Consider the following 23,142-nt stretch of genomic DNA (forward strand, 5'->3'; position numbering starts at 1 on the left):
ACCTTTCAGTATCCATACAAACCCCCCCCCCCCCAACAAGGATGCACATTTACAAGTTTCATAAAACAAATACATTTATAAAACACAAAGATTTGTCCCAGGAAATAGTCTAGAGTTACAGGATTTTGACTCGGAAAAAAGCTGAACTGTTCTTATTCAAGTCCAATGCAGTAGTGTTACATTTTTCCACGGTGTCTTTTCTTTAGTTGTGGTCTCTAAGCACATCAACGTCTTTTCACCCAGGAGGGGAAAAGATAGAATCCTGGTCTTTGTGTGAGAAAAAAAGACCATGATAGTTGTAGAAATAAAAAATACATTACAGCACAATCAGAAAATAACACAGGCTCCAGTGTTTGGGCTGAGGGTAGGAGGAGAGAACCGAGGAGATCCGGTGACCAATCCATAGTGACGGTCCTAACAGCTGCCGGCCACGCCGTGTCCCAGTCGCGTGTGAGTAGAAGATCGACCAATGGCCTTCTTCCTCACTTGGAAGAGGGGAGTTTCTCAGCAAGGAATACGATCGGCAAATAGCGGCTGCCACGCTGGCCTCCGCCATTTGACCAGCTGGTGGGGTAGAGGTGTCATCAAGCACACAGCGACACAAATCTCTCCGACCAGAACCCATCCACCACCTCCGCTAGATGGTTTGGTAGCACCTCCTTTGTTGTTGTTTAGTTGTCTACAAATACGACGGTTGGTCCACCATTTAGCCTTCTCTCTCAGTCCATCACCCCCTCAGGATGAGTTCATCTCCACAGAGCGAGAGCAGGAGGGAATGTACCAGAAGGTGCTCTAGTTCTTGGGGTAGATCTTCTCGTAGAAGAAGTTCTGGGCCAGCAGGTAGAGCTCGCCGTCCTTCTCGCGGACAGCGTGAGCGCGGACGAACTGGAACTGCTCCAGGGCGAACTCGTAGAACTCGTTCTCCATCTTCCAGATGGCCGACTGCTGCAGCTTGGCCGTGGACTCCCTGGTGGGCGGCTTCTTCTCCGTGGTCCTCCTCAGATGAGATTTCTTGCCTGCATCCACATAAGAAGAGAACGAGTTGAGAGATAACACGCTGCCTTACGTATTCACCGAATATTTGAAACATCTAGTGACCTAGTGCTTCTTGGGAACATTACAGATGAAATTGAATCAAGTCCAAGTATAAATAGTGAGGTGGCCTGGCTTGATTCCATGAAGGTTTTAGGATTACTAGTGCTGAAGCTACTAGCTGAGCTCATAAATAGGCAGACAAGTTTGTTTCTAAGTGCGCTACCACACATCAGAAATGCCTTCATTTGGATTCCTTATAAAATCATGTATAGTAAACATGGCATTAATGCTGAGTAAATGCTTTTGTTTTCCTTGGCTACTCTAAAAGACAAAGCAAAGTTATTTGAGACACTTTATCAACCTTGATAGGCTTTTCTAAACTCCTTTGTTGCAGCCCTTGTGAAGTGACTGATCGGGTACTGGATATAACACTGTGTGAAGTATGCCGTTAGCACCAGCTTTGTGGTCTTTATGATAGCCTCCTATTCCTACTTCCTTTATGTATTGGTACTAAAAGCTTAGCTTGCATATATAAATTCTACTTCTCTTAAAAAGGTCACCAGGAAAGGGTCTATTTGGTTAAAAGAAATGTGAAATGAAAGTGATGACAAATAACGAGCTAACCTGAGCATACAAAATACAGGTTCAGCTCGTAAGTATTGCCAATGTAATCTTTATGCAAATATAGTGTTGCTCGAAAAGGTCACCGGAATATTTCCCCCCCAAAGAAGTCAAACAGATTGTTCTGGATGGCAGAGAATTGCAGTGACAATGATGTCGACGCACACCGGGTTCAATCCCCATGTCCACAGCCTACCTGTAAGCATCCTTGTGCAGGATGCCTCCTTACTCCACGTACGTTATGAGACACGTATGTTATGAGACGCGTATGTTATGAGACGCCTATGCTATAAGGTCCGTATGTTATAAGACGCCTATGTTATAAGGTCTGTATTTCATAAGGTGCGTATGTCATAAGACGCCTATGTTATAAGACGTGTATGTTATAAGATGCGTATGTTATAAGACGCCTATGTTATAAGACTCCTATGTTATAAGACGCCTCTGTTATAAGATCTGTATGTTATAAGATGCCTATGTTATAAGACGCCTATGTTATAAGACGTGTATGTTATAAGATGCCTATGTTATAAGACGCCTATGATATAAGACGTGTATGTTATGAGACGCCTATGTTATAAGACGCCTATGTTATAAGATGCGCATGTTATAAGATGTGTATGTTATAAGTCACACTAGACATGGACACTGTTGTGTTCCTTGTCACACCTTCTGGACCTACACCCGCCTTGTGTGGTTCTGTGTTAAAAAGATTAGCCAGCATAAGGACAGATCTTCTTTATGGCAATATTGGAGGATCTCTGTATGAAAGAGGCTCATGATCCCTGAACCAGCAGGGGCTGTGTCAGAAGGGGCGGAGGCTGAGCGAGGCGGTTGCGGAGCGGGGCAGAGGTGGAGCGGGGCGGGGTACCTGTCTTGTAGAGGTCGGTAGCCCCCCTGAAGAAGCGAGGCAGCGCGGCCTCCAGCATCATGACAAAGTCCTCCAGCTCCTCCGTCACCCCCACCAGCATGTACTCGTTCACCAGGTTGTACTTGGCCTGCTCCAGGGCCCAGGGGCTGCCCACGTTCCTGAGAGGTCACAGGGAGGAGGGAGAGGATGTAGTCTGTTAGTACTGCTGTTTGTTTGGTCGGCAGTGTTGTGGTCTGGTGTTCTGCCTTCATGTCTGGATCATTATGGAGGAGATTGCGCATGTTGTTGCTGTGCTAAATGTTTGCGGGGCGTGAGAACAGGGTAGGTAGACTAGACGGGGACCGAAGGAGCTCAGGAGAGGATGGGACATATGAGAGAGAGAGGGAGAAAGAGGCAAAGAGGGGGGGGGGGCTGATTGAAAGGGAAGGTTATGATTAAAGAAAGAAGAGGAAGGTGGAACATCAGGTGAGAGAGAACAAGGGGGGAGAGAGAAAGGACAAGCAACAAGCAAGAGGAAGACACCAGTAGGAACCGTGGGGAAAAGAAAACCTGAGGATAAGGAGGAGGAAAAAATATATGAATGTGGGTGGCAGGAAATGTGTCATGCTCAGGAAATTAAATGTTATGGAAGTCAGAGATAAGCACGTGGAATTCACATAATGGCAGTTGAAAGAGTGAGATAGTGTTAAATGGAAACTCGCTGACTCATCTTCCAATAATCTCTCTAATGAACAGACAATGTTGTTGAGACTGGAGGACTGGCATAACAATAACAACAATGTGTTTACTATGGTGGATGTGTATACATCACCCATGGCAACCAATAGGTTCCCAAAAACAAAGTAAACATAAATTAGAAATTAGGAGATTAGGAGAGCAGAGACAGAGGGGCAGCAGAGAGCCGGAGAGACAGACAGAGACAGCGGAGGGCCAGGGAGACTGTGAGACAGCAGAGACAGAGAGACAGACAGAGACAGACAGAGACAGCGGAGGGCCAGGGAGACAGTGAGACAGCAGAGACAGCAGAGACAGACAGAGACAGCAGAGGGCCAGGGAGACAGGGAGATAGCAGAGACAGGGAGACAGCAGAGACAGAGAGACAGCAGGGAGCCAGGACAGAACCAAAGAGACAGGAAGGAGCAAGAGAGAGAGCAGAGGGAAGGAGACAGCAAGAGGGAGACTGGGACAGCCCAGACAAACAGACTGATTCAGATCACCATTGCGACAGGGAAGACATCAAGGCTAAGCTGCTATGATGGGAGAGCGTGCGAGACCTCCAGGAGATGACTAAGGAACAGGGGACAGCTGAGCCCTATTAGAGACACCGTAGCGTGTCATGGAGCAGTCTGGGACAGCATGGCTTCACGGTCATAACCTGGCCCTTGGCTGTCTCCACAACCTGGTTCACTTTAACATTAAATAAAGCCACTTACCGCAGACACTCACTGTTCAGACATATAATGCTAATCATGCACTTGTGCAACGATTCTTATACAGGAAGCAGAACAAAGCTGTAGTTGCGTCAAGCAACGGAAACTCAATTTTACATAGACGCGTGTACCGGCAAGGAGATTACAGTGCATGTGGGAACCCATACCCATCTGCAGGGCAGCGACATACAGCCACATAAACTCATCAACCCATAGGGTAACACATGGCGCTCATAGAATGAATATAGATATGGTATACAGCAGGTACATAACAGTGGTGTGCGTCTGGAACACGTACCAGCACTCGGAGTAATGGCCGCAGAAGAACGGGATCTGCAGCCACAGCTTCTCAGGGGCGCAGTCTGAGCCCCCCGCAGACACACACTCGTCAAACGTCTGGAGCACACACATACACACACACACACACACACACACACAGTACAACAATATCATTTAGCAGCTGTTTGTTGTATTATTGTAATACCACAGGACGTACAAGATGTATTTAAAATTTAAAATGATCTCATGCAAGAGTGATTGTCTATATTGTAAATCAACACCACCACAAAGAACACGATGGAGGCAGTTAAAGAGTCAGAGAACCCAAAAGCTTTTATTTTTTTGCACTATGCATTATATGGTCATCAAGTTGGTCAAAAATGCCATTTTAATACTATTGCTGAACTAAGACCCCAATTAAAAAATAAAGGGGTAAAATCCTACGTTGGTCCATTCTCCCTAAAACACTATGTCTATGTTCTACTCTGCTCGGAACAGGCGGCGTTCGGTTCCTGACGTCTGAGAGCCTTTTCTGAGGCACTCAGACGTCAGGACCAAATGGCATGGTGTGTGGACGTGTGGAGCTCTGTCTGGGCGGTGTGTAGAGCTCTGTCAGGGCGATGTGTCTGTGGAACTCTGTCTGGACAGTGTGTGTGTGGAGCTCTGTCCGGGCGGTGTGTGTGAAATGGAGCGCTTTTCGGAACACCACTGTGTGAGTGGATGGTGAAGCTCTGCCAGAGCAGTGGTTTATTTAATATACCACAACCACGGTAGTTAAAGAGTATCCATTTGGATAAAGTCTCCCTCTATCCTAAAAGTGTCAACCCAAAACTCATTTTTTTAAAAACTCAGTAATGGTATTCCAGCTTCCATTTCTTGTCACCAATAATAATACCAACACATCTACCTTCTTGTCACCAATAATAATAACAACACAACTACCTTCTTGTCACCAATAATAATAATAACACAACTACCTTCTTGTCACCAATAATAATAATAATAATAATAATAATAATAATAATAATAACACATCTACCTTCTTGTCACCAATAATAATACCTACACAACTACCTTCTTGTCACCAATAATAATAATAATAATAATAATAATAATAATAATAATAACACAACTACCTTCTTGTCACCAATAATAATAATAACACAACTACTTTCTTGTCCCCGATAATAACAACACAACTACCTTCTGGTCACCAATAATAAACAACACAACTACCTTCTTGTCAACAATAATAATAATAACACATCTACCTTCTTGTCCCCTTGTTTCCTGCGCCTCAGTCCGGGTCTGTAGTCGTCCCCGAAGCGCAGGAAGTAGTAGTAGGATACCAGCCTCTCGATGGGGTCTCGGACCACGTTGATGTAGATGGGCTTCTTCTTCACACCAAACCTGGAGACCACAGTCAAAATGAATTACATTAGGGAGGAAGACAGCAACTTACAACAAAGATCAAGATATTGAGATGACTCTTTCTGGGTAAAAAAGAGAGAAAAAAAAGAACAAATATTACATACATAAATAATGAAACTATTGAACAAGAAGCATGCATGCATGCATTATGTATGGCTGTAATATGTATCATAATGACATACATTATGTATCCAACATAAACACATTCATGTTTGTGTTAGGAGATTGTGAAATTGTGAAAGGAAACCTAAAACACAATGAACTGCTTTATGCAACTTCTACACATGACCACGAGGTGGCGACAACATCAAAGCAACAGTAATGAGTATCTTGGTGTTTTATTACTTGGTGAAGTCGAGGAAGGAGACGTGTCCATGGTAGAAGGCCGGCTTCATTTCCCGCCATTCTGTCACGTTCTTAACAAACCTCACCTGAATAAAAAAAAACATCACAACCATGATCAACTGTCTGTTAAAGATCCAACATGCAAAACAGCAGTGCTTTGGTTATGAATGTGTAATGAAATCCGATTCAGGATTTCCGGTACAACTTTGTATGAATGATTATCGATATGACTTCCAAGAAGGCCCCTCTGAAGACATCCACGGCAGCTCTCATGCCTAGTCTCAAACCTTTTTTTACGTCACTGTAAACACTGTCTTTGAAACCATTCATGCTAAACAACGATACACCAAGACTTGACTCAACGTCAGAGCGTGTGTCTGTCTCCTTATTAAATATCACACTTTGTTTCGATTCACCTAATCAGACTAATGGATGTAAATAATGCTTTCTCAAGGTGGTGATGTGGTGTGGTGCTGCCATCATGCCCCCCCCCCCACCAACCTGGTCCTGGATGGACATGACAGGGTTGTTCTTGGTGGTGTTGATGTGGAGCACGTGGTAGTGGTTCTTGCCGCACAGGTCGTACGCGATGTTGGTGAAGGAGGTGCTGGCCGTCTTGGGCACTCGGTTGTAGATGATGACCACATCTTCTGCGTCCGGCAGCCCTGCCCCCAGCACAGGCCCCGCCCCCACAAGCCCCTCCCCCCGCTCGCGCTGACCGTCCTGCGTGTGCCGCTGCTCGATCTCCCGCACCTCGTGCCTGGCGATAGCTCGCTCTGCACGGAGACACACAAACACACACACACACACACACACACACACACAGTTTGTTAATTGTTGAATGAATGCATTACAATGTTCAAATGCTTTTACGAGACATATTGAAGGGGGGGGATAACAAAGAAACCATGGAAATAAAATGTCCTTTTCATATTTCGAAAGCCATCTTCTGTAGTCTTGTTAATAACTCTTTCGACGACCCCCCCCAAAAAAACCTTACCCTAATTTTCAGACATATCAACACATATTCCTATCATCCAATCACAACGAAAACATATTTGTGAACTGCCACGCCATTATTTTCCCTTCGTGCTGGAAACACAATAAAGATCTATTAATGGACACAATGTAAGACACAGGAAGGGTCAAAGCTTGCTTTAGAACCCAGTGAATCAGGGCCCTTTCTAAAGAACCAGCAGTAGTGAACATGGTGTCTGAGTGACGGAGACTGTGGTGTCCCTCGTCTCCAGCTCCCTGACGCTGAGGACCGCAGAAACACTTCAGAAGGGCTTGAGTGATGGCGACCCTTACCCCGGTTTTGCAAAAGCTAGTGTTTCAACGACCAATGGAGAGCACTCGAACCCTGCTTGTGTAAAGCGCCACACAACAGATGCCGGAGGCGGGCCTTCTGTCCTCATCTCAGCCCCACCCCAGACAGACGGCCAGGCAGGTAGCCACCATAAAGTCGGAAAGCCACCATAAAAAACAACGACATTGGTTTACGCTTTGGCATCAGAACATGGTGAAGCTCACTTTAGTGCAGTACAAAGTCATGAATATCCCTGCTGCTGAACAGAGATGATTTACTAAATCCAGGTTTATTATAGGAAACATTTTCTAGATGCTTTGAACAAATTAAGTCTCAAATCTAATAAATGATTGAGTTTAGTAAGTATGATTGGGTTCACCGTATTAATGATGCAGCTGGAGTATCATAAATTATATCCAGTATAAATGATTGCCTTTTGCACAACAAACACAATTCATTTTAGGGAAAACCGATCACAGATACAGTACTCTCTTAATAAACCAATAGCCAAAAGGTTTTAGCAAAATGTGACCCCCTCGCGGGGGGAAAGGTCAACGCCCAAGTGTATAAGCTGACAGGGCATGGGTCGGTGGTAAGGGGTCAATTGAGTCAAGAGTTGAGTGGGGGTGATTCGCATCAAGTGAGACGTCATATGGATGCTTAGGTGTGATCGGTCAACACAACAGGTGTGTCCGTCGATCTCTAGCTCCTCTTAATACACACATACACGACTACGCTATACAAAATACACAAAATAAAGCAATCACCCAACAACTTAAAACATAGGACACCAAAAGCCTTGTTCTTCTCTCCTTCCTCAAACTGCCGTTCGACAGTTCTTCTCGATAAGCCCTGAATGCGATTGGGATCGACTGCTGTTAAGGATGACGTCTGGGCCCCTTCCACAGAGAGAGAACCAAAGAGATACAAACAGAGACAGATGGCAGAGCATCAGAGAGACAGACGACAGAGAGGGACAGACACAAAGAGATACAGACACACGGAGAGACTGACGACAGAGAGGGAGACACACACAGAGGGACAGATGACCAAGTCAGAGAGCGAGAGAGAGGCAGAATGGGGGAGACAGTGGCCCCTGGAGCCCCTAACACTTGTGGGAGATGCCAGGAACTGCGGGGCCGTAGTCAGCTGCCCGGCCTGCAGTCGGACGTCTGGGCTGCTGCTCTGTCCAGGTAGCATCTGGCAGCTGGTGTCGAGCGGCAATTAAGATATCATCTGTGATGTCCTGCAGCCCACTCTCCCAGCCGTGCGTGTGCGCACGCACGCACGCACGCACGCGCGCACACACACACACACACACACCTTCACTCAAACACACGCCTAGAATTAATGTGCATGAACATGCATGAACACAGTAAAGACACAGACAAGAATACACACACAATCATACCCGTGGACACATATGTGCATCAAGTTCACACACCCATACACAAATTCTCAAAACCTTTTATCACACACCAAACCACAAACACTCCAGTGCCCCCAGCGCTCTCCCCTCAGCCCCCTGCAGCTGTTAATGTTCCACTGATCAAAGTGATCTAGTGACTGACATGGCCAGGGTGGAGACTCCTGGTTCCTGCTGGCAACTGATACCTCACTGTGCTCTAACGGCATGTCCAAGAGGAGGGACATGTGGTGGTGGTTTTGGTGGCGGTGGTGATGAGGGTGGTGGTGGCGGTGCTGGTGGTGAGGGTGTTAGGGCTGGTATTTACAGGCCTGAAGGGCACAGCCACGCGGGGCACGGCTACTTGGAGGCACGTTGCACACATGCTTGCAAGAGAGACATGGTGAAGTCCACGTCTCTCAAGTTGGAGACAATTCTAATCAGGACTTCAAAATAAAAAAATAAAGGGATGGAGACACAAAGGGGAAGAGAGAGAGAGAGAGAAAGAGAGAAAGAAAGAAAGAAAGAAAGAGGCATTGAGACGAGAGGAGGGGAGAGGGGATTGTGACACTGATAATAATGTAAATCTGTATTCCTTGCGTGTGTGTGGGGGAGGGCCAGCCATCTGCATCCTCATGATCGCAGCCATCAGTGGGTCTGAGGAGACCTTGTGGTTAAAATGGGAAGAAGCTCTTCTCCACCGTCCTTCATCCGCTACTGAGCGCCCACCGAGCACATCCTCTCTCTCTCCCACTGATTTGCCTTCAGCCCGATCCTCTCTCCAACTCTCTAACTCTGAGACCCGGTCCTGGTCCACGCCCGGGTCTGTTCATGGGGTCGTGGGCCGCCGGGCCAGTCCCTCCCTGGACAGGATGGGGGCAGAACCCAGGGCCCGCTCTGGTCCCCTGGGGGTCCCGATGAGGAACAATGAGCCGTGCTATGTGAAGGGCCCCCAGAGGACACTTGTTTAAAAAAGGAATCGCAGCCCAGTGCCAAGTCCCCAACAGGGAGAGAGAGAGGGACACAGAGGGAGGGAGAGAAGTTGTGGTGGGTGGAGTTATAATGGCGCTATTCAACGACATGGCTGAACACGGATTGGCTCAAAACCGACAGGGCGCCACACACACACACACACACACACACACACACACACTTTAATCCAGGCTGGCCCCTCTGAGGTCATTTAATTAGAGAACAAAAGCCTGAATTACTGTGGCCACACAGCTAGGCCTCCCTTTCTTTCATTCATTCCCCCCCCCCCCCCCCCCCCCCCCCCCAACGACCACCAATGACTGCACCACATCACACCCCCCCACCGCACCGTCTAGCCCCCGCCCTCCCTCTGGCAGTTTCCATGCATTAAAAGCTAATTATGAAGCGTGAAGCCTAACACAGGTCTTGAACACAGGGACATCTACAAGCCTATTAGTCAGAGTCTTTCAAAGTAAGACCGCGAGGAGGGCAGAGACTGAGAGGGAGAGCGGAGATGTAACAGCAGAAGAGACTTGATGATTCCTGGGATATATTTACTGAAGCAATTTAGTGGCTGATTAGGCTCGACCGCTGCTAATAGTCGACCATATCCACCTCAGCGCACACGGCCCCACGGCTGGGAGAGGAGTATTGTGCGGTCTCGTCAGATCTGATTGGATAATAAAAGTAAGGAGGAGGGGGAGGGGGGGAGGGGGATGGATGACGGTTAAGGGGGAGGGGGGGGGATGATCCCTTCCTCCATGACGCTCGTTAATCCATCTCTACAGACGACTCAGCACTTCAGGAGCTCACACACACACACACCCTTTTTTTTTAACATCTCTCCCTCTCTACCAACCTCCTTATCTCTCCCCCCCCCCCCCCCCCATCCCCCCAACACAGACAGACACCTATTCCCTCCCCCTCTTCATCTCTCTCACCCCTTCCCCAGCCCCCCAGCCCTCCCCTCCCTCCCCAGCGGGGCCTGTGCCCAGAGGTGGCTAATGGAGATTGTCTATCAGCGGCGGGGTGGCCCCGAAGGTGCAGGGAGCGGCGTGGCGGGGCCCTGCTCGACGCTGATGCCTGGAGGTGCGAGGCTTGGCCGGTTCCACTCGGATGAGGCCGGATTGCAGAAATCGATGAAGGGTGACATCAGGGGAGAGAGGGGGGGGTGTATGTGACATACATACACAGATAAACACACTTACACTGACAGACACACACCATTACACAGACACACAATTCTGCACACACACACAACAAAGGTATACAACGTCTTCACCATAGATGCTTTTGCACACAGACAAAGACACATACACACACTTTATATTTCAGAATCTCTAAATATCTGTTCTGTTCAGTTTCTGCGGGTTTGGTTTTTGATCATGTCAGATATCTGGATCCTCTTTACAACCCACAACCTTGGCATGAAGCCAATCGTTGCATACAGTGCAATGCAGGCAAAAATACCCAATGCTTATCACGATGTACTTTGGTACAATTTCATCATCTTCTGCATCAACATTCCTCTCCAAATACCCTGCACCACTAACCTTGCGTTTGCTCGACGTTTCTGCATTGTGCCTCAAAATATACATGGGCTGTAATTGCAGATAGCCATCACACGTCATATATCATGTATCGCCTTGACGACCTGCTGCCAGACTGCAGTGAAATAGGCCCGCGTTGCGCACCGCTCCATCGCAGTCATGCTCTCGATCCATAATCGCTCTCATTTCAGCACTTGATGGATGAGGGCTTTTTAGGCCTGCCATCAACTCGCAGTTAGGTTCTCTCCGACTCAACTTCTGCGATCTGGTTTCTGTGGCTTATGGGAGGAAAAGTATATTTGCACACGTTCTCTTTTTTTCTTCAACGCCCAGACACCCTACGCTCGGAGGCCTATTTGTGCGGTGGTAAGGTATTTGAACGGCACGGCGAGAGGAATGCATTGTGCCGACGCTCAATGGGACCAGCGGAGAAGACTTCAAATGGAGCCCAATAAACCAGAGCACTTTCTACCGTTTAAGATGCTCTGCAACCCCCAAAGAGCGGAGTCCGTTCTCAGTTTGACAATAGGCACACACAAAAGGTGTGTTGATGTACAGGCACACACACAAACACACACACACAATCATATCCTCAGTAATGCACACACACACACACACACACACACACACACACACACACACACACACACACACACACACACAATCAGCAAATACTGGTCTGAGAGCTTTTTCCACAACTGCCTCTGGTCTCACATTCTCTTACACTAGTTCTCTTATTCAATCTACTGGAAGACATGACCACATCTCTCTTGGCCGAAACAAGATCAAATGCAATCTCTCAAGTGATCTCCTTATAGAATGCTTGACGAAATACAACTGTTACATTGAGGCTAGATGAAGGATCTCTTTCACTGGCTCGGCTGACACAGAAGAGTGAAACACAAAGAGAAGTGCTGGGCTGGACACAGCTGTTCGTCATAATCAGAACAATAATGGCAACCTCTTAGAGGCTTTTACCAGACATTGCTTTGTGTCACACATTGCTGTGAAAATCGACTCATCTCTCACCACAGTCCTGCTCAACTCGACCAAAGAGAATGAGCAACGGTTCACTGCCCACGAGAAGGTGGGCGATGAACCTTTGCCCTGACTCATGTTTGTCAGGAAAAGGCAACGACCACGCAGACGACAGCTGCCCCTCCTCAAGAGGCGGCTTGGTGGGTGTCAGAAAAAAACACTGACACTACAAAAGGTCACCTTCCTTAAAAAGATAAAAAGAAGGAGCCACTGTTGTTGATTCCTCACGAGTCAGACAAGTGTGCTTTGTCAGTGGTTCAGGGAAGGCTGGGGATCGTCTGCTGCGTGGGCCAGACAAAACAAGGCCTTGTACGAGACAAGCATGTCTCTGGTGACCTTAACTATCTGGCTGTCCTAGATGGTCATACCAGTGGAGTGTGTGTGTGTGTGTGTGTGTGTGTGTGTTTCAAACCAACCCTATAATTAGAAAAGGGGAATTAGTGTGTTTTTTTTAATTAGCAATGAATTCCATTCCAAACTCTTCAGCTTTAAATTAGAAACTGAGGAGGGAGACCGGTGGTCCTAATCCTGCCTGGCCTCTGCACCAGCGATGGGAGACTTGGATAGATGAGGGGCCGTGCGCTGTGGTCCAACCGGTCGTTTCCTGGCTGACATCTCCCCCGGGATCGACCTGAGTATACTGTGTCTGACAGGTCAGCCAATAACGTCTGGAGCCGTGCTATCAGCCATTGGCTATTGGCTATTATGTATTATGTGCATGTATGTGTCCGTGCCAAGGAGGAAACGAAAACAACTCTAATCAACTCTAATCAACTCCAAACAACGTGGGGTTGGTCGGAAAAGGTGGCAAGGGACAGATATGAGGTTTGTTTATTTTTTCGCAGATAGAACTCTCATCATTTAGTCCTCTGATTGATCTTGGGGGCGGCGTGGTTAATAATTGAGTGTCCGCTGGATAGAATTGGCCCCGGGGCCGTCACCGGCCTGGCCAAGGGCGTTCAGTCCCCAACAGTTATTAAGGAATGGAAGAGGTTGAACTTTTTCGCACAAAAGTTTGCCGTCCTTCTTGGACGTCCTACATTGTTGCTCTTTGTTCATTGTGTGCGTTCTTCTTTTTCTTTGGATTTATTAGTAGGCTACACTGTGTCGGGTTGCTATGAGATCACGATGCTTACGTAGCTGCCGCGGCTATCGCCATATGGCTTAAACCCCGCCCCTACCAAGGTTACTGTCGGCGGTGGAAACGCGAGGCGTAACTTTGCTGGGCCTGGTTTCCCGATAACGTCCACTCTTAGCGCGCTACGAACACTCCTATGTTTAGACGTCTGACGTCATTCGTACACGGCGCTGTCCAGAAAGAAAGTGCTGAAATAGATTGCTTAGAGTTCGATTTTCCATTTCATGCACAGCGTTCTAAAAGATATTGCAGTCTTTGAGAATAAAACATTGCTCGAAATACTTCTAGTTGGCCTAAACATTTATTTAACCATGGTCGAACATACTAGCATATCATACACTGATTTAAAAAAAAAATGAAAATATAGAAACAGCAGAGGAGATTGAGGCAATTACATCCTTAATAACATCTGTCGCAGCCGTTCAAATGAGGCTATTGATTTTCTGTTTACAAAAGGTGTGGACTTGTTGATTATTTATGAAAATAGAAATTTTGAAATGAAAGCAACATTTTGAATAGATTATTTATCTTATTATATAATACTGTTTATGCTGAGACTACCTGTAGGGGTCTGTGTGCGGGCTTTGCGCACCGCCTGTCCAGTGTTTGTTTGTCAGGTGAAAACTAAATCTCAAAGGAAAGCTTTGGTTGACCACTTATTACGTTCACTCGTTGCAGTATCATTTATTTATTTGTAAGACTGTTTTGTTCATTTTTGATTTGTAAAATAAATACAATATTTTTTTGAAGTTGTGTTTCCAGCAACTATTTTCTACATGAATGACTTAAACCAATTGGTGAAACACAACACTGTCAATGTGGCAGTTCCATGCGCAACAGGGATTTCAACAGGTCACAGTGGTGGCGACTAGCGTCAGGAGCTGAACCCTTACTACGGTGGACCTAAGAAGGTTCTACGAGCGCTTCAGTCCAACCTTACCAATGAACGACGTACCAAAGAGATTCATAGCAAAAAACGTTTCGGGTAACACGCAAAATGTTAAGGTAGAACTTAAAGTAGAGGTTAAGAATGACGTAGCGTTAAGAAGGCTTTAATAAGGTTTCGGGAAACCGGGCCCTGGGCTATACCGGACCCTCACTACTGAGCTGAGGTGTGCTGGGTCCGAAGCGTACTTGCCGGTGGAAAAGGGGCACCCAGAACCAACTTACGTCCCCAGAGAGGGCGCATCTTTGATTAACATTAATAATGGCCCCCTTACTTGTAAATTATGAGCCCTAGTTTTACAGCCTAATTACTAAACATAATTTATGAATCTATTCAGGAACCATCACTTGACAGCTGGCTACCCGATGCAGTCGTAGACGATGACTTTGACTGACAACATTTTGGAGATAACTCCTGGCACACAAGTACACCTAGTACACAAAGCTTATCCTACACCAAAGCATAGGAGGGATGAGAGGAGGTGAGGGGGTTTTATTCAGTTGGTTGCAATCTGCAACCTCACCCCTAGGTGGCATTAAATCTTACACACTGCACCTTTAAAGCTTATTAGGCAACAATAAAATGTGGAAAGTAGTATTGAACACAGGGGTGTCAGTCCGTTTCCAAGTGAACCCTGGTTCGGTTCCATCTAGGTGTGATTACGATCCAACCAAACAACATTGTTGGTTGAATGTACCACAATGTTTTCCGCAAACTGGAAATAATATTATTCGGCAAAGTTAACAAGAATTTATCCTTGATTCAAATGAGTCTCAGTCAGAGGCAGTGCATCAGAAGGTGAGAGCACTCATCAAATATGGTCGGACAACTAGATAAAGCAACGCTTGTGTTCACTCACAAAAACACTGGGACACTGGGATTATCTCTCCAACAAAAGCAGCGTCACACTCGACCCTGAGGCGTCGGCTTACATTGTTTTATTCTCCTATCAAAGTCCAGTGCGACGCTAACCAAGCCAAATTAAACTGCAAATAGATTCAAATCAATTCCACCCATGAAATCGGACCGAGTCTACATGCGTCCCTTAGGAGATTCTTTAAAACCGAAACTACTAATGTTAAACATGGAGAGGAGACCTGTGAAGACCAACATGGGAAAAAGCCTTTTTTTACAACACAATATGCATGGCTTTGTTTTTAAACACAAATGTTTACACACACGCGTATCACCCTGCCACACGAGGGCATAGCACCTTGCCACATGAGGGCAAAGCACCCTGCCACGCGAGGGCATAGCACCCTGCCACGCGAGGGCATAGCACGCTGCCACGCGAGGGCATAGCACCCTGCCACGCGAGGGCATAGCACCCTGCCACACGAGCGGGTATCACACTTCTTAACAAGCGTGTATCACCCTACCACACTAGCGCGTATCACCCTTCTTAACGAGCGTGTACCAACCGGCTACAGACGTGCAACACGTGTTATTACATATAACAAGGTTCAATTCAACATTTGACAAGAGAATTTACATTTTGTTGGCCAGCCAAAGACATGGCTCACGGAAACCCTGCTGATTAGATGACACAACGAGATGCCAATACACACTAGAGCCTCGGTCAGCTTGTTGGGCTTCCTGCGAATCGATCTGAAAAACAAAAGTATTGGCATTTCATTTATGAACGCTTGTCTTAAAGCCTCCAGTTCCCATTTCGCCCCACTGGATTGTATTTCAACCTCGTGTGACTTTGTTTTTGAAGCACCATCTTAGTAGCGTTTGATCTCTGCCTGCAAGTAGGTATTAATAGTCTTGGTGTTCCACTGTGATTGGTGACCTCTGCATGCCCATATCCTGGATGGCATCGCCATATCCTTGCCAAAACAAAGCCCCTCCCTTCTAAATGTCTGATTGCTTGTAACCCATGTGTAAAAATGGGGTCGCAGCAGCCAGGGTTGTTTGTGTCGCCATTAAACCAAGTGGCGTTTGGTTCAAAGCAGAACAGAGAGGAACACAAGTGGCAGCAACACATGTCCACAGCCTCGCGAGACAAAAGAGACACAAACAAACAGTTTAGACGATTCAGCGTGAGACGTGCATCTCTAAACCAACAACCCGGTCTGCTGTAGCCATGTTCTGCTCCCTGAGAGTCTCCTAATACAACAACAAACATAATTTACAAGATAAATGAAGAAACGTTGGCAAGAGCACAGCTTTCAGCTCGGATCTCCAGCTCCTTGCTCCCTCTCTCTCTCTCTCCTAATGCGTTCATCTCTATCTCCCCCCCCCCACTCTATGATAATTAATAATGCATATATAGGAGCCAGGGGACCGCTCCACAGTCTATTAGGCCCAGCGCATGACAGCTATTCATAGGTTTAATGATGAGGAGGCGGGACAGGTTAGCACTGCAGAGATCCGAGCAGAGTTGTCTCCCACATTGTAACGGGCTACTGCACCGCACGTCTATACACCGGCGAGACCGGCAAGGACCGGCCTAACAAGAAGGCCATCAGCCCATGGCTTTGGTGAGATCCCCCTTCTGTCTAAGGATTCAGTCCTTCTCTCGCTGTTTGCATTACATTTCATTTAGCCTCACTCTACCCCCTTCGCAAATTGTCTGTTGATTCTATGGTTCTTCCTGCAGTTTGTAAAACAATCGTCTGGTACGAGTTTGGTCAGAAGTAAGAATCCAAAGAAGGAATGGAGACTGAACGCTGAATCTTTGTTCATTCACCATCAGTAAATGGCTAGAATTACCTTTCCTAACTTGTATTTATTATCACTTCTATGTGTTGCTGTATTACTAATTATTACTCCGTACTTCACTTTCTCTGACAATTGAGCTAACGCGATCAATTATTTGAACAAATCTATCATTTGAGGGGGAACACAACGGAACATCCTTTAAGGTTTAATACCAGAGTCATGTACAACAGGCCAGCCCAGGTGGCAAACTTGTGTTCTGGAGCAGCCTCGCACGCACATCAAGAAAGCAATTATGGGGCTCTCCGACGTAATGACCCGACAGTACCAGGCGGGATAATATTTAAAGCCCGAAGAAGAGAGGGCGAGACAGAGGGGGGCATACTGACAACAGCTCCTCACAGGTGAATGTGACCGAAATACAAATTCTAGAAGCCATACAGTCCTCATTACCTGCTACACGTATACAACTCCATTTTCCAAAATAACGTTTGGGTATTCCATACGAATCCTTTTTCCATTTTGATTTGGCTCACTTTGCTTCGCGGTTGTAAAATTCTATACATATTTGATAGAAAACCCAGCGAGTCTCCGAGCTCGGGTTTGAATTAATGCACTGAGGCTCCATCACCGCCCACTGAACACATCTCGGTACACGCACACACACATGCACACATGCAAGCTTTGCCCAATTTCATCATCTGTTACTGTATGAAAACTGAATTAATATGACTGAAATGAAAGACAGGATTAAGGTTAAACCTTGAATGAAGCTAGAGAGACCTGCAGCCAAACGGCTTCTCCTTCTTTCATCATTCCTCCATCCATATTTCCACACATTCCTTCCATCCATCTGCATCCTGAAGGAATGACCCTCGGCTCAGTCATAGGTCCCATAATTTTGACAGCGCTGCTGCTTTGACACCGCTGCTGATAGCTGAGATGGTCTTCTCTGTGTTCTCCGAGTTCAAGTTCTGTGTTCCTGTGAGAACTTAAAGCATGGAAAGTGTCCCCCTGGTTTACCTTTCCCTTCACAACGTATGACGGCGGATGGCTGAGGCACAGGGATTAGTCTCAATGTTTTCTGTCCAACGAAAATTGAATAATCCTCTTTTTGTTTATTTCCCTCTCGTACGCCACTGCCTTTGTGCTCTGGAAGCAGGGAGGGTATTTATGTCTGGGGTCCGGGGAGATTACAGTAGAAAAAAGGTTCCTCATCCAAATAATAAGAAGGCTATTTACAGCTGCTTCTTGATAAGGTGTTGGGACCATATGGCGAAAGAGGTCATCGACCGTCCACATTCAGGCCCTCGTTCACTCTACTAAACTCTGCTGCTGGACAAATGACACCTGCCCTCATATATTTTGAATCATCCTACAACGGAGGGGCCACTCGGAGCCGGCCAGAAACATTTTAGTCAATGGCTCGCAGCCAAGCGCATGGAGAATGGAACAGATTTGATTTTAATGCTCCAATTTGAATATCTTGAGTTATATGTTGAGTTATAAAGCAATTATGGCCAGTGTTGTCATATTGATTATGTCTCGTAAGGATCGATTCCCCTCGCCTTGCCATATCTTTTAACCGCAGTGTTTTCCCCCATAACATGAACTGTTATAGAATATTGCAATAGTGACAGCAACAGCCAAACAGTATTCTTTACACAACTATGCACACAAATGTTCCTCTCAAGAGGCAAAAGCGGGAGGCCTTCAGAAAGACGCCCCTGTGGTCCTTTGACCCCCGCTCCCAGCAGCTGTCCCACCGGGCTGCCTGTCCTCTGTGAGCCACAGGGGAAGTTGGGAAGAAAACATGGCGTTTGACGGGAAGTGACAGGGTTTGGAATGCTGGCGGGCTGCAGCAGTGGAATGGGGGGGGGGGGGGGGGGAGAAGGCGGGCCTACACAAACCACGTGGGCCGTGGCCCCCCCCCCCCCCCCCCCCCCCAGAGAGAAGATTCCAGTCATTACACCCGTCTCCATTCCATTTGCTGCTCCGCTGGCATACTTAAGTGTGGTTAACTAGAGTCAGTCAGTCAGTCAGTCATACAGTCAGTCAGCGGGACCAAAAGAGATTAGTGACTGGATGGCAGTCAGGGGATGGGTGACTTATATTCACCCTCGAGAAAAATCGTAAAACCTTAAACTGGGAAGAGTAAGCGAAACCTCAGAGTGAATCCAAGAACTGTGACCAGAAAGTCTGAAAAAATGCTGTCGGGGCGTTTTAGGACAAAGAGAACGAGAAAGGTGCGAGAGAACGAGGGCTAAACTATAGATAGGTATACTTTATCATGCCGAGAAGATGGGTGGCAGAGCAAGCAGTCGTAAGCCATAGTTGTCACACTCCTAATAAGCTTTACAGAAAGACTTTACATGAACCATCCTCCATACTACCCTAAATACTATCATAAAGTCATAGAATCCTCGCGGATTTACTTTCATTAATGATTAACCAGAAACAAAAGCACCATTTGTGACGCGTGTTCTTATTCCAGTCACCCGACTTGATCAGCATCACAATATCAGATTGCTCCACTGTGAGGGAGCCCTGAAAGGTCGATAAAAGACAACACACAAAACCGAGCGCGAAAGATACGATGGCCAAAACCTCCAACGACACTCAGTGAAACCAAATCAATATCATATTGATATAACATCGCCGGTCCTACCCCGTCTCCCCCCACTTCCAGCCCTCTTACAGCTGAGCCCGTCCTGGGTCTCAGGGGAGAGCCGGGGCTGCTGGGCCGCTAGTCGCAAGTGCCCAGCATGACAATTGAAGTCAAATTCACAACACAAGCTCAGGAAGCGGTGGTCCGCGGCAGTCAATGAATGCTAAGCTGTGCGCTCTTGTGTCGCCTGGGTGGGCCGGCAATGTGACCCGTTAGTCCCTACGCGGGAGAGCGATGATGTGCCACGGTTTGGTCCACACACACGGACACAGAGCTGGACTGTTTTATGCTGCAATGAACATGGCCTGATAGCATGCACAGCATACCAAATACCAAGAGCTACATCCAGACAACTGTTGTTTTGTGCATTTTCAAGATGTTCATTCCGTTCAAAAAGAAAGTATTTTTTTCATGATTAAGATTAAGCCTATTATCACCACTGAACTTGATCCTATCCTAAAGGAACTGAGAATGTTGTTTAGATTTCAGCTCTCAATCTAGGAGCGTTCACACACAAGACCACCTCCTGAAGTAACGTGGTACGAGATGGGTCCTAGCTGACGAGATGTTTGGCAGGTGATGGACGCCTCGTCTGAGATACAAATGGGGCTGTCCTCCCTAGGACGCGCCGGCCTGACTCACACCCGACTGAGAACAAGACCTTTATCTCGCACAGCATGGCTGGACAACCACCCCTCCCATGGGAGCTCCTCTCTGTCCAGGAACACTGAAATCACCCCAAAATATTCCAAAGAAATATCGCTGCGTCTCTAGATTTGAAATCATCCCAAACACAGCATGCTGGGAGTTAAAATATGCACTTCTTAAATCCCGGCTGGGGAAGTGTTTGCATATAATATCGAGAGATAGAAATAGACAATGGAATGGCACAACATTAGCAGCAGGAGTCACCTCTAGCCTCCCAACACCAACAGTGTGTATTACAGTTGACGACGTCAAGCCGTTGTCACAGCAGCAGCTGAAGCAGACGGCAGCACCTGGTCACCTACTCAACTCGGGGGCCGTCCATCACCAACACCAGTCCAGTGGAAGCCCGAAACCTCACTCACAGATATGTGGCCATGCAGCACATAATTCAAGGCTCCGGTGTACCGGTGTTGACCTCCCCCCCCGCCCCCCGTCATCTATCAGAGAGCTTTTGCCCACTCAACAGAATGTGGGAGTGGCAGGCCGGCCGGGGAGAGAGACTGCTAGCTCCTGTTTCAGCATTGTGTGTGTGTGTGTGTGTGTGTGTGTGTGTGTGTGTGTGTGTGTGTGTGTGTGTGTGTGTGTGTGTGTGTGTGCGTGTGTGTGTGTCCCGAGAGGGCATAGATTTCACTCCCTGTAATATTTGATCCCGTATCCATCAGCAAACCAAATGGACAAGCCAGGGTTTAAAGCAGCAGTAATGCAATCTTTCTACTAATCCGAATATCAAGACACTGCTTTTATATCAACAAGCCATAGTCCTCTCATTACGGTTCATTTACAGAATTTAACAATATTTTGGCTTCAATTTAATCTAGTGGGACCAATTACACCGGTGGGCTGTCACAGCCCAGACTATTATTAGAAACTACTGCTCGCCTTGTGAAACTGTTGACGAAGCGATGCACGAAGCCAATCCAGCAGACCGACGGGTTGCAGCTGGAGTCAAGATAGTTCCTACTACCCAAAATATTTAACATCTGTGTGCATCATTTTCAATGTGGAACCTTTGCAAACCCAATTCATTGATTGATGGATGGGTGGGAGATCAATTATAGAACACATTAGGAGCCAAAAAGAGGTAGTGTTTAGTGAGCGCCGAGCATCGAGAATGTGTGGCAATTAGATTTGCAAGAGAGCTCCGGACAACAAAGCCACCAGTCGGCTCAGGAGGACCACGGTTGTAAACCCTGCTGGCACATGGACGGTCAGCGTTGCAGAATTGCAGAGAATGAACTTATGAGAGCGCGCTATGGCCAGGGGGGGTCCGTAAAACATCATTCCTGATTCACTGACAGGTCAATTCCAGGTCATTTGAATTTCCCCATATTCCTTTATTTTACAAAAAGCTCATTAACCCAATAAACTCTCTAATATATATTTTAATGAAACAACATGATTACAAACTCTTTAAAATATGCGAATTAGTAATAACATATCCATTGTGCATGTCGACTAATGCACTTCGCCGACCATACGTAGAGCAAAATAATCCCACTTTTTTCAAGGTTATCGGTGAGTGTGATTGTGTTGGCATGACAGGGAGAAAGCCTTCTCGTTTTCAAATAATGGTTCAGGGGACAGGGGGTCACAGCGCCAGCACCCCAGACCCATACACAAAACCGATGCTGCTGGTATGAAACCAGTCTCCCAATTGATCGTGATTTAACCCATTCCGATGTACGACTAATATCCCAAACATTACCACGGCAGGGCAATCTGTTGGACATGTATACGGACTCGCATAACGTGTTGTGATCGTAGCTATAACAGATCGACCGTGGGGGGGCCTCACCAAGCTTTCCACGGGACTCCTCCAGCTTCTGGATCTGGTTCTCCAGGAAGAACATGGCCACTGCGAAGGCGAGGAGCGTCAGGAGCTGGAACTTGGGCGGCATCATGACTCTTAGCAACCCCATCAAATAATCCAGCGTGGATTTATTACTCCATGTCCGGAAAACCCGAGCGACGCAGTGCACCCTCCGCGGTTACAGAGCCAGCGGGACGCGGCTGTGCATGGCCTCAGCGCTCTGGCTATCCCTCCACTCTTACAATCTAAGATATTCTTCTTCCTCCGAGTGCACACTTGTAACGGGTTCGTTCACGTTAAATGTGTGCAATTCCCTTACAAGTGTAGTGAATAAAACACAAACGAATTCTCTTTGTGTGTAATGTGTCCCCCCATGGATGAGACTACCAGCCGATGTTGTGTGTGTCCGCCGCGCAGCGCTGTCCCGTCCAGTATGTTCACCGCACGGTGGAGAACTGATTAATACCGCCCGGCCATTGGACCAGCAGCCGACTGACGTGGTGAGGCTCTTCATTCGTCCACAGCTACTGTAAGTATGCTGAGATCGGATTGGACGGTTTGAACCACATGGTCTCAGACCTGACAGCAGAGGACGCTGTTTCTCGATCTTTCATGAAAAGGTTCGCAATGGATTGTGGGATGAGTAGTTCCTTCACTCGTTTAAAATAAATAATGAACACAGTATACTACCTTTGTTTTTATTCAATTTCGAGGTTTATTTTAGCTCCGAAACAAAATAATATGGATACAACAACATTGACGAATGATTGGCTTGGTTCCAGGATTAAAACTCTTTATATAACAATTTTACAAAAGTCAATGGAGAAAATGAATAGGAAATTTACTTCCAGAACCAGGGTTGTTCCGAAAGGGGGCGGTCCCTGTGGCGCTCTGCAAGGACGGCGCTCTGACAAAGAAGAAA

The 23,142-nt window shown here is 46.9% G+C and overlaps 1 protein-coding gene across 1 annotated transcript; it reads right to left on the reverse strand.

Moving 5' to 3' along the window:
• Positions 1-22,523, reverse strand: hs2st1a (heparan sulfate 2-O-sulfotransferase 1a). Its single transcript, XM_079750180.1, has 7 exons — positions 22,206-22,523; positions 6,514-6,788; positions 6,013-6,098; positions 5,508-5,646; positions 4,256-4,353; positions 2,528-2,685; positions 1-1,016 (listed from the first exon to the last, which is right to left on the reverse strand). Exons 1-7 carry the CDS (start codon positions 22,327-22,329, stop codon positions 793-795), a joined length of 1,104 nt encoding a protein of 367 aa, XP_079606306.1. The 5' UTR covers positions 22,330-22,523; the 3' UTR covers positions 1-792.
• Between the last annotated feature and the right edge of the window lie 619 nt (positions 22,524-23,142).

This window comes from Pollachius pollachius (assembly GCF_949987615.1).
Source record: "Pollachius pollachius genome assembly, chromosome: 14".
Classification (NCBI taxonomy): Eukaryota; Metazoa; Chordata; class Actinopteri; order Gadiformes; family Gadidae; genus Pollachius; species Pollachius pollachius.

What these genes read in the sequence shown, in the direction of transcription:
- hs2st1a (XM_079750180.1), bottom strand. Translation starts at nt 22,329, where the DNA reads ATGGGGTTGCTAAGAGTCATGATGCCGCCCAAGTTCCAGCTCCTGACG. An exon ending in GGAGTCCCGTGGAAAGCTTG is followed by an intron (nt 6,789 to 22,205) that starts GTGAGGCCCCCC and finishes GTCTCCGTGCAG; the next exon opens with AGCGAGCTATCGCCAGGCAC. An exon ending in TCATGTCCATCCAGGACCAG is followed by an intron (nt 6,099 to 6,513) that starts GTTGGTGGGGGG and finishes TTTTTTATTCAG; the next exon opens with GTGAGGTTTGTTAAGAACGT.